The sequence below is a fragment of the Trachinotus anak genome, unplaced genomic scaffold (assembly GCF_046630095.1).
Source record: "Trachinotus anak isolate AG129_WGS33_773 ecotype Australia unplaced genomic scaffold, CSIRO_AGI_Tana_v1 ptg000007l, whole genome shotgun sequence".
NCBI classification, from domain to species: Eukaryota; Metazoa; Chordata; class Actinopteri; order Carangiformes; family Carangidae; genus Trachinotus; species Trachinotus anak.
In genome coordinates this window covers 16,175,241-16,189,143 of record NW_027273858.1, presented here as the reverse complement: position 1 = coordinate 16,189,143, position 13,903 = coordinate 16,175,241, and the positions used below count along the sequence as shown (strand labels likewise).

The following is a 13,903-nucleotide window of genomic DNA, read 5'->3' as shown; positions in this document are numbered from 1 at the left end:
GTATATAGTTCCTATGTAAAACTTTGATCTTCAACTAGTAGCAGCTGAGGCTATGAATGAGAAGTAGCCGTAAATCGGAACCACAGACCGGTGAGGGTGGTGGTCACTGCCCCTCTACTCCAGGTGGAGGCGGTGTAGCACCAGCAAACACCGCTGCTGCTGCTGAAGGTTTTCCACGGCAGGAAGACAACGATGGAGCTGCTATACTGGATAAAAACATGATGTGTGACCGTGTGTGTGTCGCAGTGGTTTGTTGAGGAGTGTACAGGGTGTAAAAAGACTGGGTCCCGCTGTGTCGCTCAGGCTGCGCTACAGCGTCTATTCACGGGCGCGATCCCACTACTGAGCGGTACGGGGGCTTTGACCTGCTCCGTCTCCGACCTGGGCCGGTGCACCCCTCCTTAGACGACCTGGTGGTCCCGGGCTCCCCCAGGACCACCATATCGATACCGAGCTTAGTGCGGACACCCGATCGGCACAGTCCGCTGCAGCTCAGAGCTCCTGAGCTCAAACGATCCGCCAGCCTCAGCCTCCCGGTGACTGGGATTACAGGAGCGCGCCACCGCACCCGGCGAGGAGCGGCTGCGCTCGTCGGCCTTTTAGCGTTTACAAAGGTGACGCAATCAAAAAGGCTGGCGACACCTGGTGGAGAACCGTTTTCAATGGTTTTCATTCACTGATGGACGATGGCCCACTACAGTGATGTCTGTCTGGAGGTGCTGATCACTCTGTCTGCCCACTTGGACCATGGATGTATTATAAGACCTTATAATTATAAGACCTTATAATACATGCGAACATGCGGTTGAAGGGAGAGTGGACATTAGCTCTTTATGGACTCATGAAGAGGATTGTGGAAATATTATAGAAGTTTGCAATATGAAAATTCAACATTTTCACAGTGATTTTGTTGTGGAATATCATCTATAGTGTATTTTGCACAGACAAGTTACAATTGATAAATTATAATTGATAAATGCCTTGGGAACATTTTTAATCCAAAAGAGCAAGAAGACATTTTTTAAAGAAAATATGACCATAGAAAAAAAAATTCTATTTATTATAATACATCCATGACTTGAACCCACTTGTAGCCCAAACTAAATGTGTATTTGTAAAGAATGTCTAGTGTTCTTGACGTGATTGGTTCAAGTGCAGTAATCTGTGTGTCCCTGCAACCTATGTTAAAGTGAACCTTTGGATCAGTGGTAGAGAGTAAAAAGTCTACATTTACAGAAGTAGGCCCACCAAGTTGAGATACTTGTACTTTTCTTGATCTTTGACAACAATATTTACTAGTTTCTTTGCAAATTAAAGGCTCTGGATTTCACCAAACTCCTGCACTAAGAATGATGGCGCGTAAGCACTGTTGGTCAGTATCTAGTTAGGCCTACATGTAATGGGATTACAGAATTAAATTACAGAATAAATCTAATTGCAATCAGTTTCAGTTACTGAGAAAAATCTTAATTACAGTTAATAATCAAAATGTTGGTGATTACAAAGGGATTACATACAAATATATTCTTTTCGCTAATTCACTAAGAATTGCATTTCCAATTTACTGAAAGATAGGAAAAGGGAAAACAACCTTCGTTGTATAGATAGTGTTGTATTACTCAAAGAGAGATAGATCTAATCCACTACGATCATATTAAGTAGTTGGATATGGATGCAGCTATTTTCCACATGACACCAGAACATAGCAAAAAGAAGTAAATATTAATTACAGTAGGTGGCCAGAAACATGAATCATATGAATATGAATGTGAAATTTACTTAAGGCCTGCTGGATAATAAAGAGGGAATTTTTGCTTTCATGTTTCACATACATTTAGGCTGGATATATGAGGGTGGTTGTGCATCTAGGAGGCTCTGCACTTATCTTCCAGTTCCTGAGATTTTATTGTCCAATCTGTGAATGAATGCAGAAAAGCAGATAACACTGTACCATCTCCTAAAATATAACGTTTTGGACATTTTTTTAAAGAATACAAACTGCACATTTATTACATTAGCCTTTTAACAGTAAATCTTCATTGAGAAGTTGCATGTCCACAGCTCATGTAGAAGTGTAGCCTACCCTCATCTGCTTTACATTCCCAGCAGGCTGCAGAACCTACTACTAGGCCTCTAGAGTCAACCCCTTGGGGTGCCAAGTAGTAACAATGTAAAACTTTGAATCGTGCAAGCCTTGGAGTTGCAGCATATTTCAGCCCATCCCTGTTCATCAAATGGGACACACAAATCTCTGTTTTACTAACACATTTAAGGGCTGCAGGCCCATATTCCAACAGCTATTTAGATGCCTCACATCCTTTACCAAGAACCTCAACATTTGTCTTGTTTGGCTTTTGCGTGCCTATCTATCCATGTTACTCAACTCATTTTCAAACTGCTCAGTTAATATATACTGGTGGATGACATGTTTTGTGTCATGGGCATGGACCTACTGTGTGTGTTTGTCTATGAGAATAGTGAATATGGGATTTGATGTTCATGCCCCTCACTGTAATTCAGGCTTTCGCCCAGCGTTCTGTGTTGCTAATTTAAATTCAAAATTCAGCATTTGGTAATAATTAAAATTATGACAATGATTTTTTCAGAACTACATAAACCACTTCTAGGACTTGAATGTCAATGAAAACTGAAATTGACATCACATCACTAAACATCATGTGAAGCACAAGGTCTAAATTGTTTAAACAGGAGATTAAGAAAAAGTTGCAACTCTGATAGAAAAAAGTAGTTTATTATGACATAAGATTCCAATGCGGGCCAACAATCATGGAAAAGGTCAAAGACGGAAGCATCACACTGTACATCTTCTGGATATGAGCTGTGGAGACCTGCAAAACAAAGGGAACAACCATTACACAGGGTTCAGTCCCAGCACAGTCAGCACAGCATGATCTCCATAAACAAAAGGTAAATGACACTGACTTCATGAAAACATTTGATGAAGTCACTGGATCTTTGAGGATGATGCCAATTCTACATATTACTTATATTTGAGAGTCATAAAAATCCAATACTGGCACATCAGCTGTTTCTTTTTGTTTGTTTGTTTTTTTGTTGTTGTTATAAACGCACAACATCATAATTTTTGATAAAGATCCACATAAGTTGTCTGTTAAAGTATCATGATAAAGATATGTACTGAGCATGAAATTCAACAAGTGAAAGATAAACTTCTCAGTGTTCTTTGGTGGACAAAGTGTGTGCTGGCAGCATTTCTTGTTCATCAGCCTACACTGATGATGAACTCAGTAAGGCCGTGATATCTGCCATGCCAACATATTGGTTACCACCCTTAAATCTTACACTGTTGTGCATGTTCATGGTGTCTCAAGACTACTTCACTTATTCCCTCCCAAAGGTACCTCTGAGCAGTGACATGTTTCACACCCTGAGTCCAAGCTGATTTTCACATATAAGACAGAACAGGGCAGTATGAGGCAGGGTCCACTGTTTTCTAATCCAGAAAAGAAACACTTATAGACGCCTGCCTACCTCACCCAATGCCACTATTGACAGACATTTTTTGCAAATTATCCAACTTTATCGAATCCACAAATCTACTAGTCAACAGAAATGCTTGTTCTGTAACCACAATTGTACTGATGAATAGCCATGAGGTGGTTAGTCCTCCCAATTAACTCTTTAATTAACTGACTCTTTGTTTTTATCACGGCAAACAGCAGAACCTTAGATGTCCCAGCTACACTCACAGAATAACTTGTTTGACTGAATACTTGCAGCTGCCCATGCATGGGACGAGCAGACAAAACAATCCTAAAGATGTAGATGAAACCGTCACTCCTGCTACATGTGGGTTTGATTCAACAGATGCATGGTCAGAGGCCTAGTGATGCACCTTATCCACTTCTGCCATTCCTTACATCCAGTCACTGTTGGGGGCCACAGCAATTACTGCTGGGAAGCTGGGTATCCTTCTTCAGCACGGTGGGCCTCACCACGTCCACGTCACGGTGCAGGTGATTCAGCAAGCCTGATACGATGTCGGGGGCTGCGTAGAAATCGACCAGGAAGTAAGCCCCTGTGCTGTGCCTCTCGTTGTGCTTGGTTATCTTGTAGGGCAACAGCCTCTGTCCCAGGTTCTCCAGGCTCCTCACCACCGCGCCCCGCTCCATCAAAGTCTCCACTGTCCGCCGGAGAGCGGCCGCCGTCTCCGGCCGCTGCATCGTCTTCAAGATCAGGGCCAGTTCGTAGCGAGGCATGGCTCCACCGAAAAGCTCCTCGAAAAACACTTCCAATCCAGCTGGCTCTAGGTCCGCGTCATTGCCCGACCGATCGCCCCAAAGACGACCATGTTATGACACGAGGGACAGGGAAGGTCTTCGGTGATGACGTATAAAGCATGCGCCTGTGCTGACAACGACACGGCTGACTAAATATAAAACACGAGAGGAACAGTTTATAAAATATGGTGTTAAACCATTCGCTTACTGTATTCCTACACTGATTTAATAAGCCAATACGTTTTTATTTGAGAGCGTGTTTTGTAGACATGAGAGGAAAATGAGCCTCTACTACATTTCCTGATATTTTTCAAAATCCAGAGCTATATATTTTATAACTGCAAATTATCATTTTTAGGGACAGTAGTTGGAACTGTATGCCTTTCAGGAAACTGTTTAGCAATGAATTGCGGGTAAATTTAAATCGACTTATGAATGCTGTTGGAAAAAGTGGGGGCAGACTTTTATCAGCCGAAGCGTCTCGACGTCATCATTACGCGCCGGGCTCCGGGCACTTTCTTCCCTTCCAGAAGGAGCGTGGTGAAGATGGCGGCGCAGAAGTCGGTGCCGAGTGATCTGTACAAATGCGTCTATTCATTCCTGCGGGACAACAAGTTCACCAAGGCGGCGCAGCAGTTTCTGAAGCAGACGAAAGTGGTGAGTGAGTGGGTGGTGTTGCGGGGCTGACAGGTGCGGGTGTGTTCCCGGGTGGAGGTTGTCCAGGTGGACCGCACGAGGAGGGGACCCACAGCACGTGCAGGGGCTCGCGAGCAAGTCGTGTAACATGTGGCTCGTGTTTCTTCTGGACTCAGCGTGGTGTTTTGCCGGCGGCCGCACCGGGCTCTGCCGGCGGCCGCACCGGGCTCTGCCGGCGGCCGCACCGGGCTCTGCCGGCGGCCGCACCGGGCTCTGCCGGCGGTCGCACCGGCCTCTGCCGGCGGTCGCACCGGCCTCTGCCTGCTGCTGGGGTGGAAACTGAGGGTTTAACTGTCCAGACTGAACAAACCGTCTCATCTCTTGCTGCATGTGTTTTCTCTACAGCCTTCACAAGATGACAATGAAGAAAGCCTCGTCAACATCTACAACTTCTGGGTGAAGTGAGTGGTTTATTGTCTTTTTTAGCTATTCTATCAATGCCAATGCCAAAGTTTATTTAGTTTATACCAGTGGTGGACAGTAACGGAGTAAATTTACTTGAGTACTGTACTTAAGTACATATCCAGAGGATTTGTACTTTACTTGAGTATTAGATTTCTTTGGTACTTATTACTCTTACTTGAATACATTTCCAAGACAAATATTTTTACTTTTACTCGAGTAAATTTCTAGGAAGGCTGAAAAGTACTCGTTACTTTCAGGTCTGCTCTTTTTGGAAATTTTTTTTTTAATTCTAAAATACTATTGGACACAAGCTGTGTTTGTCAAAGAATGAAACCTATCACAGTGCACGCTCTCCACTGGGATCTACATAAAAGCGGATAATAGAGACAAGAGACAAGACAAGACAGACATGGGGAGACAGACATTGGGAGACAGGCACGGAGACAGACAAGACAGACATGGGGAGACAGAGTTTGTTGTGCTCCTATATTGTACTGGTACATGTCCTTCCTGGAAAGTCAAGTGACTTCAACATTGAGTTATTGAAAGCAGAGATGTAGTTTTTTGTAAAGCAGTGGTTCTCAACCAGTGGTCTGGGGACAACATTGGTCTTTGAGGGGGTTCCAGTTCCCAACTTAGCTAAATGATAGAGAGTTAGTTGGACGGTGCAGGTTCATTTGGTTACAATTTTAATGATTGTTAATAAACACTGCATCTGCAACATCTGCTGTCCTCTTATGATCCCATTCATTTTATTTGTTTTTATAGGTGATTCTGCAGGCTTTATATAACATTGTGGTTCTAAAAGCAAGCACATCAGTGCAGGTGGTTTCAAAGAGTTAATTCTCAGAAACAAGAGTTAAAAGGTCCTTAAATTCATTTAGAAAAAATTATAGTAATTCATTGATGTGAAAAATAAGAAGTTTACTCTTACTCGTACTTTTACTTAAAGTAAATTTAAAAGCATGTACTTTTGGATACTTAAGTACCTTTAAAAGCAAGTACTTTTTTACTCTTACTTGAGTAACATTTAGACTGAGCTACTTTTACTTGTAACGGAGTAAATTTTGACCGGTAGTATTTGTACTCTTACTCAAGTACTGGGGTCGAGTACTCTGTCCATCTCTGGTTTATACTAATAACCGTAAATCTTGTAAACGTGGTCAAGTTATCTGTGAGGGTCGTTGTTTTCCCATCAGATGTTGTCACTGTCATTTACAAACTCTGTCTACTCAAAACTCTGTTTGCATATCAGACTTACGTTAGTGAAACTCGTATCGAGTTAAGATGTACTCTAAAAGTCAACTTAACACCTGACCCATGGACAGCAGTTAAAAACTAGCAGTGCGCCTAACACTAGGACCATTATAGTGAAGCTTATCATTGTGCATTTTCCCTGTAAAAACACATTTCTACAATCACCATGGCTGCTGTCCCAATATCCCAGGGCTTATACACTTTAGCTGACATTAGTACATTCTGTCTTCTGTTCAGCTTGAGGAGAGAACCAGTCATATTTAAACTAAATCATGAGCTGTTTATTTTACAAAAACATGAAATGTTTGGGTGGATTCTCAATTTAATATAACCATGGGTCTTTCTAGGTCTCCCGAGGCCAAGAAACGAAAAGCACCTCTTAGCAAAGCTGAAGATACCAATGGTCCATCGGCTAAGAAAGCAAAAACCACTACAGAGACCTCCAGCAGCGAAGAGTCCAGCAGCGAGGATGAAGAGGCTGCTGCAAAACCAACTAAGGCAGCCCCTGCAGGTAACCAGCGATGTATTTTACCCAGAGAAATGACAAGGCGGGTTGAATTATGTCCGTGCTGTGCCATTTAGAAACCTTCCACAGCGTAATCAGATTCCATTTCTCTGTTTGTTTTAGCAGCCAAGGTGGCGCCTGCTAAAGCAGCAGCAGCTGCTAAAGCTGCGTCCAGCAGCAGTGAAGACTCCAGTGACTCTGAGGAGGAAGAGGAGAAGAAGACTCCTGCAAAGGTAGGAGGAAACATCGAAATTAATGATGCAACTCAAATCTAGCCATTGCTAAATGACTAGCTTCAAGGTTAAAGCAACTGGAGTCTATAATTTTAATGTTGTTTCTGCGTGTAGGCCCCTGTGAAGCCTGCTGCTGCTACTGCTGCTGCGAGGAAGAAAGACAGCAGCTCTAGCAGTGAAGAGTCTGACTCTGAGGATGAGCAGCCTGCTAAAGCCCCTGCACCAAGTGAGTTTATTGCCAGATGTCATTAATACTGTGTAGTGCAACTGTCCTTCATTGTGAACTAAAATTAAGCTGACGATGGAAATACGTGATTTTCTCTAATTTACCTTATCTGACTCTGATTAACAGAAGCCAAGGCAGGTGCAGTCACAACAACCAAACCAGCTGCTCCTGCCAAAGGTGCAGGTCAGAAAAAGCAGGAGAGCAGCAGTTCTGAAGATAGTTCCTCCGATTCTGAAGATGAGGAACCAGCTAAGGTATGCCAAAGAATCTGTCCATATCTGAATATTATTACATGGTTTTGATTGTCTTCATTTCAGACTTTGGAATAATGTCGACCATGCTCAATCAAATACTGATAGTTGTGGGTAAATGTGTACAGCAGACTTTAACTGCTGCTTTAACTACTTCATGTGTCTTGATAGGCTCCAGTCAAGGCTCCAGTAAAGGCTGCTGCTGCAGCTGAATCAAGCAGTGAGGAAGACTCTTCTGAAGATGAGGCTCCTCCCAGCAAAAAACCCAAAGCAGGTATGTTTTTTTTGCTTTTTACCTTGCTCAATGCCAATACCTGTGGTCAATGGCTTACAAACATCAAGCAACCCAACAGTGCCTTGCTACTAAAGATGTGTGACACTAGTGAACCTTTTTATTTATTTTGTAGGGTTAAGAGTCTGTCCTGTCATCTTTTTCCCCATTCAGAAAATGGTGCAGGTTTCTTTCTCTCTCTTGTTTGTTTTGCTGTGCAGTTCAAAAATAAGATTTATACTTGCTACCACTTTCTTGGCGCCCATGATTATGACTGGCTCTGTCTTGTACATCATGATGCTGATCCACCTCCTCACCCTTGTTAGGAGCGTACAGTGCAGTCCCACCTCCTGCTTCAATCCAGAAAGCGCCAGCTGCACCAGCAGCCAGCAAGGCCAAGGACAGCGACTCTTCAGACAGCAGTGATGACAGCAGTGATGAGGAGGAGAAAAAGAAAGTAGCTGGTGAGAGGTTGTTACCTTTCTCAGTTTGAATTATCAGTGTATTTAATGGTGAATCTAACAGCATTGCAATCCTCACAGCGAAACCTGCAGCGGTAAAGACCACTGCTGCCAAACCTGGTGTGCCCAAACCGGCTGCAAAGAAGCAGGAGTCCAGCTCTGAGAGCTCAGGTAAGCAACAGGCTTCAAGTCAGTCATTTTTTTAAATTTGGTGTGACATAATGCTAAATGTGTGACAAACATTTTCCTTCATGCTCATGATCTTTCTAGATTCAAGCTCAGATGAAGAGGAGGCAAAGAAGCCTGCAGCCAAAGTCACCCCAGCTAAAGCAGCCCCAGTCAAAGCTGCTGCAGCCAAGGCTGCTCCTGCTAAAAAGGAAGACTCTGAAGACTCCTCGAGTTCAGAGGACGAGGAGGAGGTGAAGAAACCTCCAGCGAAGGTGACCCCTGCTAAGGCTGCCCCAGCTAAACCTGTTGCAGCCAAAGCCTCATCTGCTAAAAAAGACTCCTCAGAGGAGGATTCCAGTTCAGATGAGGAGGAGACAGCAGCAAAGAAGCCCACAGTCAAACCTACGCCTGCCAAGACTACCCCAGCTAAAAAAGACGAGTCCTCATCCTCTGGTAAGATCAAAAAACATGTGAGCTCTGCATTTCTTTAGGAATGATACATTTCTTGTAATACATAAATTTTTGCTTTTATTTTGTACATTTCTGTCTGTTTTGCTAGATCAAGGGTAGAATTGATTATTTACAATCCACCATGAGAACTGTCTCTTATGACTTCAATATCATTTCTACTTCCAGCCCTGCTTTGCTGCATACATTCACACATTCATGTCACCGTTTTTCTTTAATCTCAGATTCAGATAGCAGCTCTGAAGATGAGGCTCCAGCAAAACCTGCAACTAAAACTGCAGCCCCACAGAAACCCGCTGCTGCTTCCAAACCCCCAGCCAAGAAAGCAGAGAGCAGCTCTGAGAGTGAGGATTCCTCTGAGGATGAGAAAGAGCCAGTGAAAGCCAAGCCAGCAGCCAAACCAGCCACGCCGGCTTCAAAGCCTACTACTCCTGCAGCCAAGCCTGCTGCAGCAGCAGAGAGCAGCTCAGACTCTGATTCCTCCTCCTCTGAGGAGGAGAAACCAGCTAAGGCCAAGCCTGCAGGAGCTAAACCTGCTACCCCGGCTTCAAAACCTGCAGCCAAGCCTGCTGCAGCAGCTGAGAGCAGCTCAGACTCGGATTCCTCTTCTGAAGATGAAGAACCTGTCAAGGCTAAACCTGCAGCATCTAAACCAGCAACCCCAGTCTCAAAGCCTGCTACTCCTGCAGCCAAGCCTGCAGCAGCAGAGAGCAGCTCAGACTCTGACAGTGACAGCTCAGACTCTGAGAATGAGGCTACCAAACCTGCAGTCAAGAAACAAGCTCCAGCAGCAGCCAAGAAGCCTGCTGCTGCTGCCGCCAAGGCTCCTGCAGACTCCAGTGATGACAGCTCCAGTGATGAGGAGGAACCCAAGAAGGCAGCACCGGCCCCCAAGCCCGCAGCCACAAAGGCAGCTGCTGCTCCAACAAAGAAGGCTAAGGAGAGCAGCTCTGACTCCTCAGATAGCTCTGATTCTGAGACTGAGGCCAAGTCCACCCCTGCTAAACCTGCAGTCACCAATGGCAAGGCAGTGACCCCCAAGATCGCCAGTGCAGCAGCCAAGACCCCAGCAAAGCCAGAGGAGTCCTCATCCAGTGAGAGCAGCTCAGAGGAGGAGGAAGACACAAAAGTGAAAGTACAGAAACCTGCTGTAACAGCAAAGACGACTCCAACAGTGAAAACTAAAGAGAGCAGCAGCAGTTCCTCAGACAGTTCATCAGAGGAGGAGGAGGCGGCACCACGCAAAGCTGCCACAGCTCCCAGCACCCCTGCAACAAACGGTACGTCGCAACCAAATACTGAACACGATTTGCTCATTTAACAGGGAAGAAAATGTATTTATAGGCAAACGCAGCACACTCAAATAGCCATTACAAGAAAGGTAATCTCTTCTTACCCCAACTCTATTGGCCTTTTTAAATGTGGTGTAATTTACACAACTGTTCTCTAATTTCCTCTGATTCATTCAGGTACCAATGGCAAGAGAAAAAGAGATGAAGAGTCATCATCAGAAAGTGAAGAGGAAGAGACAGAGGCCACAACACCAAAAAACAAGAAGGCAACAACCACACCTCAGACTTTCCCTAAAGCTAATAAGAAGGTGAGACCTTTTAGTTACTGGAACGTGGTCTTAAGCCTGAGTTGCCAATGACTGTTGGGTTTAAAGCAACTTTTGTCAAAACAAATACAGCTGATGGCAGCTGGATAAAAGTGATCGTTTTCTTTTCTGTCTTTCAGTCCTCCAACATTCCTTTCCGTAGAATAAGAGAGGAAGAAGTAACCGTGGATCCCCGTCTTGCAGATAACTCTTTTGATGCGAAGGTGAGTTCAGTCAGCATCCTCGCAGGAACATTGCATATTAAGATCACTGAGAGGACAGAATAGTTTACCATCATGTCCATCTGTCTTTGCGATTCCAGCAAGGATCCAGAGGGGACTGGGGTGAGAAAGCTAACGACGTGCTCAGGTTCACAAAAGGCAAGTCGTTCCGCCACGAAAAGACGAAGAAGAAGAGGGGAAGCTATCGCGGCGGAGCCATCTCCACCACAGTCAACTCCATTAAGTTTGATAGTGACTGAGCACCTTCACGTTAACCGTACTGTACATGCGTGATCAGGACTATCAGTTGTCTGCTTCTTCCCCCTGTATCCAGTCCCTCTGTCACCACCACCCAGCAGCAGCACACCGACAGAAGAACGTGACCCGTAGAGCTGAGCTGGCACTTACATTTCGTTAGCTGCCCTTAGTTTGTAATGGACACCGTTTGTTTGATCTGTGTGGCAGCAGGAGAGAGAGGTACCCAGCTGTGACTTCAGACTGTACTGGTTGACATCCATGTGACATTATTACACTTATAGCCACTAGGTGGCTGCAGGCCACCTGTGAATGGTAAAAAGCCAATGTGTGTGTTGGGCCCCCTTTTTTCTTTTTTCCCCCCCAAGTTTTCACTTTAACCTGTATTTTATTCTCATGACAAATGTCCTGTCATATTTTGGTAACATTCATTTGTATCATTTATCTATGTATGAATGACAGCCAGCCATCCCATCAGGTTCTCTGTGTGTTTGAAAAAGGTTGATATCGATTTTTTTTTTCTTTTTTAATGGATCACATGGATTCTTGGAAGTTGTTTGTTAATTTTTTATGTGGCTACATTTAAATGTGGGGAGGGTGTGCGCGCTTGGGCTTTTTCTCTAAACATTACATAAAAACATTTATTGAGTAGAACTGAGTTTTATACAGTGTATTTATTAAGTTTTATTCCATTTCAACCTTTAGGACCTCGGATGTTTTTCCATGCTGTTCTCAAGCCATTTTGCTTAGAAACTATTGTTTCTTCTGATGTTGGGATGCCCCTGTCAGCCCCTCCCTATTTTTGTGTTATTGAGTTAATTATTCAAACATAACGGTGAGCCATTATTGTTTCAATTATTTGAATTTACCGATTGAACTTGTCTTTTTTTTTTTTTTTTTTTATTACCTGTTCTTGTAGCTGTAATTAAAGAGCTAACAGATTAAATGTTGTTGGTGTGATGGGAATTTTATTTTATGCATTTTTTTAAATCCTTTGCATTCCTTTAAATTGACATTTTGTCTTCAGTTAGAGCAGGCAGAGCTTCTCCCGGAGCTGTGTTCACTAACGTTGCCTGTACAGTTTTATGTAAATCACAGAAATGAGATGGAAAGTCTTGTCTTAAGGGCATTTGCAAATTACAAACTGCTTTGTTTCAGATATGTATTCCTGCAGTCATTAGCTATGTTATTAAATAATGCTCCTGGAAAACAAATGTAAAATTGATGTAGAAACAGTGTGTGTGTGTGTGTGTGTATATATATATATATATATATATATATATATATATATATATATATATAATATAAATTTAATTTAATTTTTTTTTTTTTTTTTTTTTATTCCAACAGTGTGGGACTTGGAAAAATGGTCACGCACTCAATCAGAAAATGAAATTACTACATGGCCTCACCAAAGCCACCAGGTGGCAGTCAGGTATCTCTGCTTCAGTGCTGCCTTTTATTTGAGAATGTGAAACTACATGAACCGTCACCCATGGGACAGTGTCAGGGGTGGGTGACACCTCCAGGTCCTCAGTCTGTCCCTGTTTTGTTTCCTGCACTGAACACTGGTTGCACGTGATACTTGTTCTGTTTTACTATAAACAAAGGAGAAACAGGGCTTGTCAGGAATTCACAGGTGGAGTGGTAACTGCTATTTTTAAAGGGATATTCCACCAATTTAGCGTTGCGCCTGCTTAAAATTGAGGAATGCGAAGAAACATTAAACATAGAAATGTCAAAATGCAGCAGAGCCTACGCTCCACACTCTCAAAACTCCAAGCAAAAGCGGATATAACCCTGATTGCATCACTATGACATTACCAGGGTTATTTCCTCAGGCTTCAGAACCAAAGAGGATGTTACACAGCTTTCAAATTGACTGGTAGTCCTTGCTAAGTAAAGTGTTATTTATGTGTAAAATGGGTGGAGTGTCCCTTTAACAGTTTGTCAGCTTTTCATTCCCGTCTGGCCTCATTCACCTGTAAACACATTGTGTTTCACTGTTTGGTTACAGGTTTGCCTCAGATACTGAATCCTGGACATCTCAGAACATCTTACAGCACAGCAGTGGCACCTTTAGTTTTGACAGCTCCTGTGACTCCCTCTCTTACAAAACAAAGATAGGTTGGTTGTCTCTCCATGTTGGAAATAAAAACTGGTGGCCCTTAACAGTGACTGTAACAAAAGGTTGGTTGAATGAATTACTGTTTCGCTGAAACTCTTGAAACAGGTCTGGGTGAACTCTGTTCATATTATTGCACATACATACGTAAAACTAGAGGGTTATTTTTGTATGAACTTACAGTACATGACATATGGCTTAATGAAGCATACACTCGCCACATTCAGTGTGAGGAAAAAGCTTTATTTCTATGCGCACCAGAAGAACAGCACATGCACTGTCCATACAGCCCATGTGTGCACTCCCTGAGAAAATGTAGTGTACATTTCTGCGCCTACACATGAAGAGGTGTTGACTTAGGAGGGAGGTCTGCAGCCACTCCAAATACAGTCTCCCTCCCAAGTCTGACAACAGTTAACCACTGAGCGTAGCTCCAGAGCTCAACAAGCAGGGAAACCTGACAGAGCGTGCTTGCTTGGGGTTAACATGGCTGACCTGCTGA

General features: G+C 43.5%; 2 protein-coding genes across 4 annotated transcripts; one reads left to right on the top strand and one right to left on the bottom strand.

Moving 5' to 3' along the window:
• Positions 1–2,731: 2,731 nt before the first annotated feature.
• On the bottom strand, positions 2,732–4,371 carry mrps6 (mitochondrial ribosomal protein S6). Of its 2 annotated transcripts, none has more exons than XM_071481026.1 (2): positions 3,878–4,371; positions 2,732–2,849 (listed from the first exon to the last, which is right to left on the bottom strand). In XM_071481026.1, exon 1 carries the CDS (start codon positions 4,239–4,241, stop codon positions 3,909–3,911), a length of 333 nt encoding a protein of 110 aa, XP_071337127.1. In that variant the 5' UTR covers positions 4,242–4,371; the 3' UTR covers positions 2,732–2,849; positions 3,878–3,908. The 2 variants fall into 2 exon arrangements, with proteins under 2 accessions (XP_071337127.1, XP_071337126.1); XM_071481025.1 differs by having other exon boundaries at positions 3,903–4,371.
• Positions 4,372–4,752: 381 nt separating this feature from the next.
• Positions 4,753–12,226, top strand: nolc1 (nucleolar and coiled-body phosphoprotein 1). Of its 2 annotated transcripts, none has more exons than XM_071481009.1 (14): positions 4,753–4,919; positions 5,304–5,359; positions 6,968–7,131; positions 7,252–7,358; positions 7,473–7,584; positions 7,711–7,838; positions 8,007–8,109; positions 8,433–8,570; positions 8,649–8,738; positions 8,838–9,188; positions 9,428–10,483; positions 10,673–10,803; positions 10,941–11,024; positions 11,123–12,226. In XM_071481009.1, the coding sequence occupies exons 1-14, from the start codon at positions 4,809–4,811 to the stop codon at positions 11,279–11,281; spliced, it is 2,790 nt and encodes a 929-aa protein (XP_071337110.1). In that variant the 5' UTR covers positions 4,753–4,808; the 3' UTR covers positions 11,282–12,226. The 2 variants fall into 2 exon arrangements, with proteins under 2 accessions (XP_071337110.1, XP_071337109.1); XM_071481008.1 differs by having other exon boundaries at positions 4,754–4,919; positions 7,249–7,358.
• The last annotated feature ends 1,677 nt before the right edge of the window (positions 12,227–13,903 follow it).

Bases quoted from the DNA above. Each gene is read 5' to 3' on its own strand.
- mrps6 (XM_071481026.1), bottom strand. From the start codon at position 4,241: ATGCCTCGCTACGAACTGGCCCTGATCTTGAAGACGATGCAGCGGCCG.
- nolc1 (XM_071481008.1), top strand. From the start codon at position 4,809: ATGGCGGCGCAGAAGTCGGTGCCGAGTGATCTGTACAAATGCGTCTAT. The intron at 4,920-5,303 runs GTGAGTGAGTGG...TTTTCTCTACAG, and splicing joins TTCTGAAGCAGACGAAAGTG to CCTTCACAAGATGACAATGA. The intron at 7,132-7,248 runs GTAACCAGCGAT...TGTTTGTTTTAG, and splicing joins AACTAAGGCAGCCCCTGCAG to CAGCCAAGGTGGCGCCTGCT.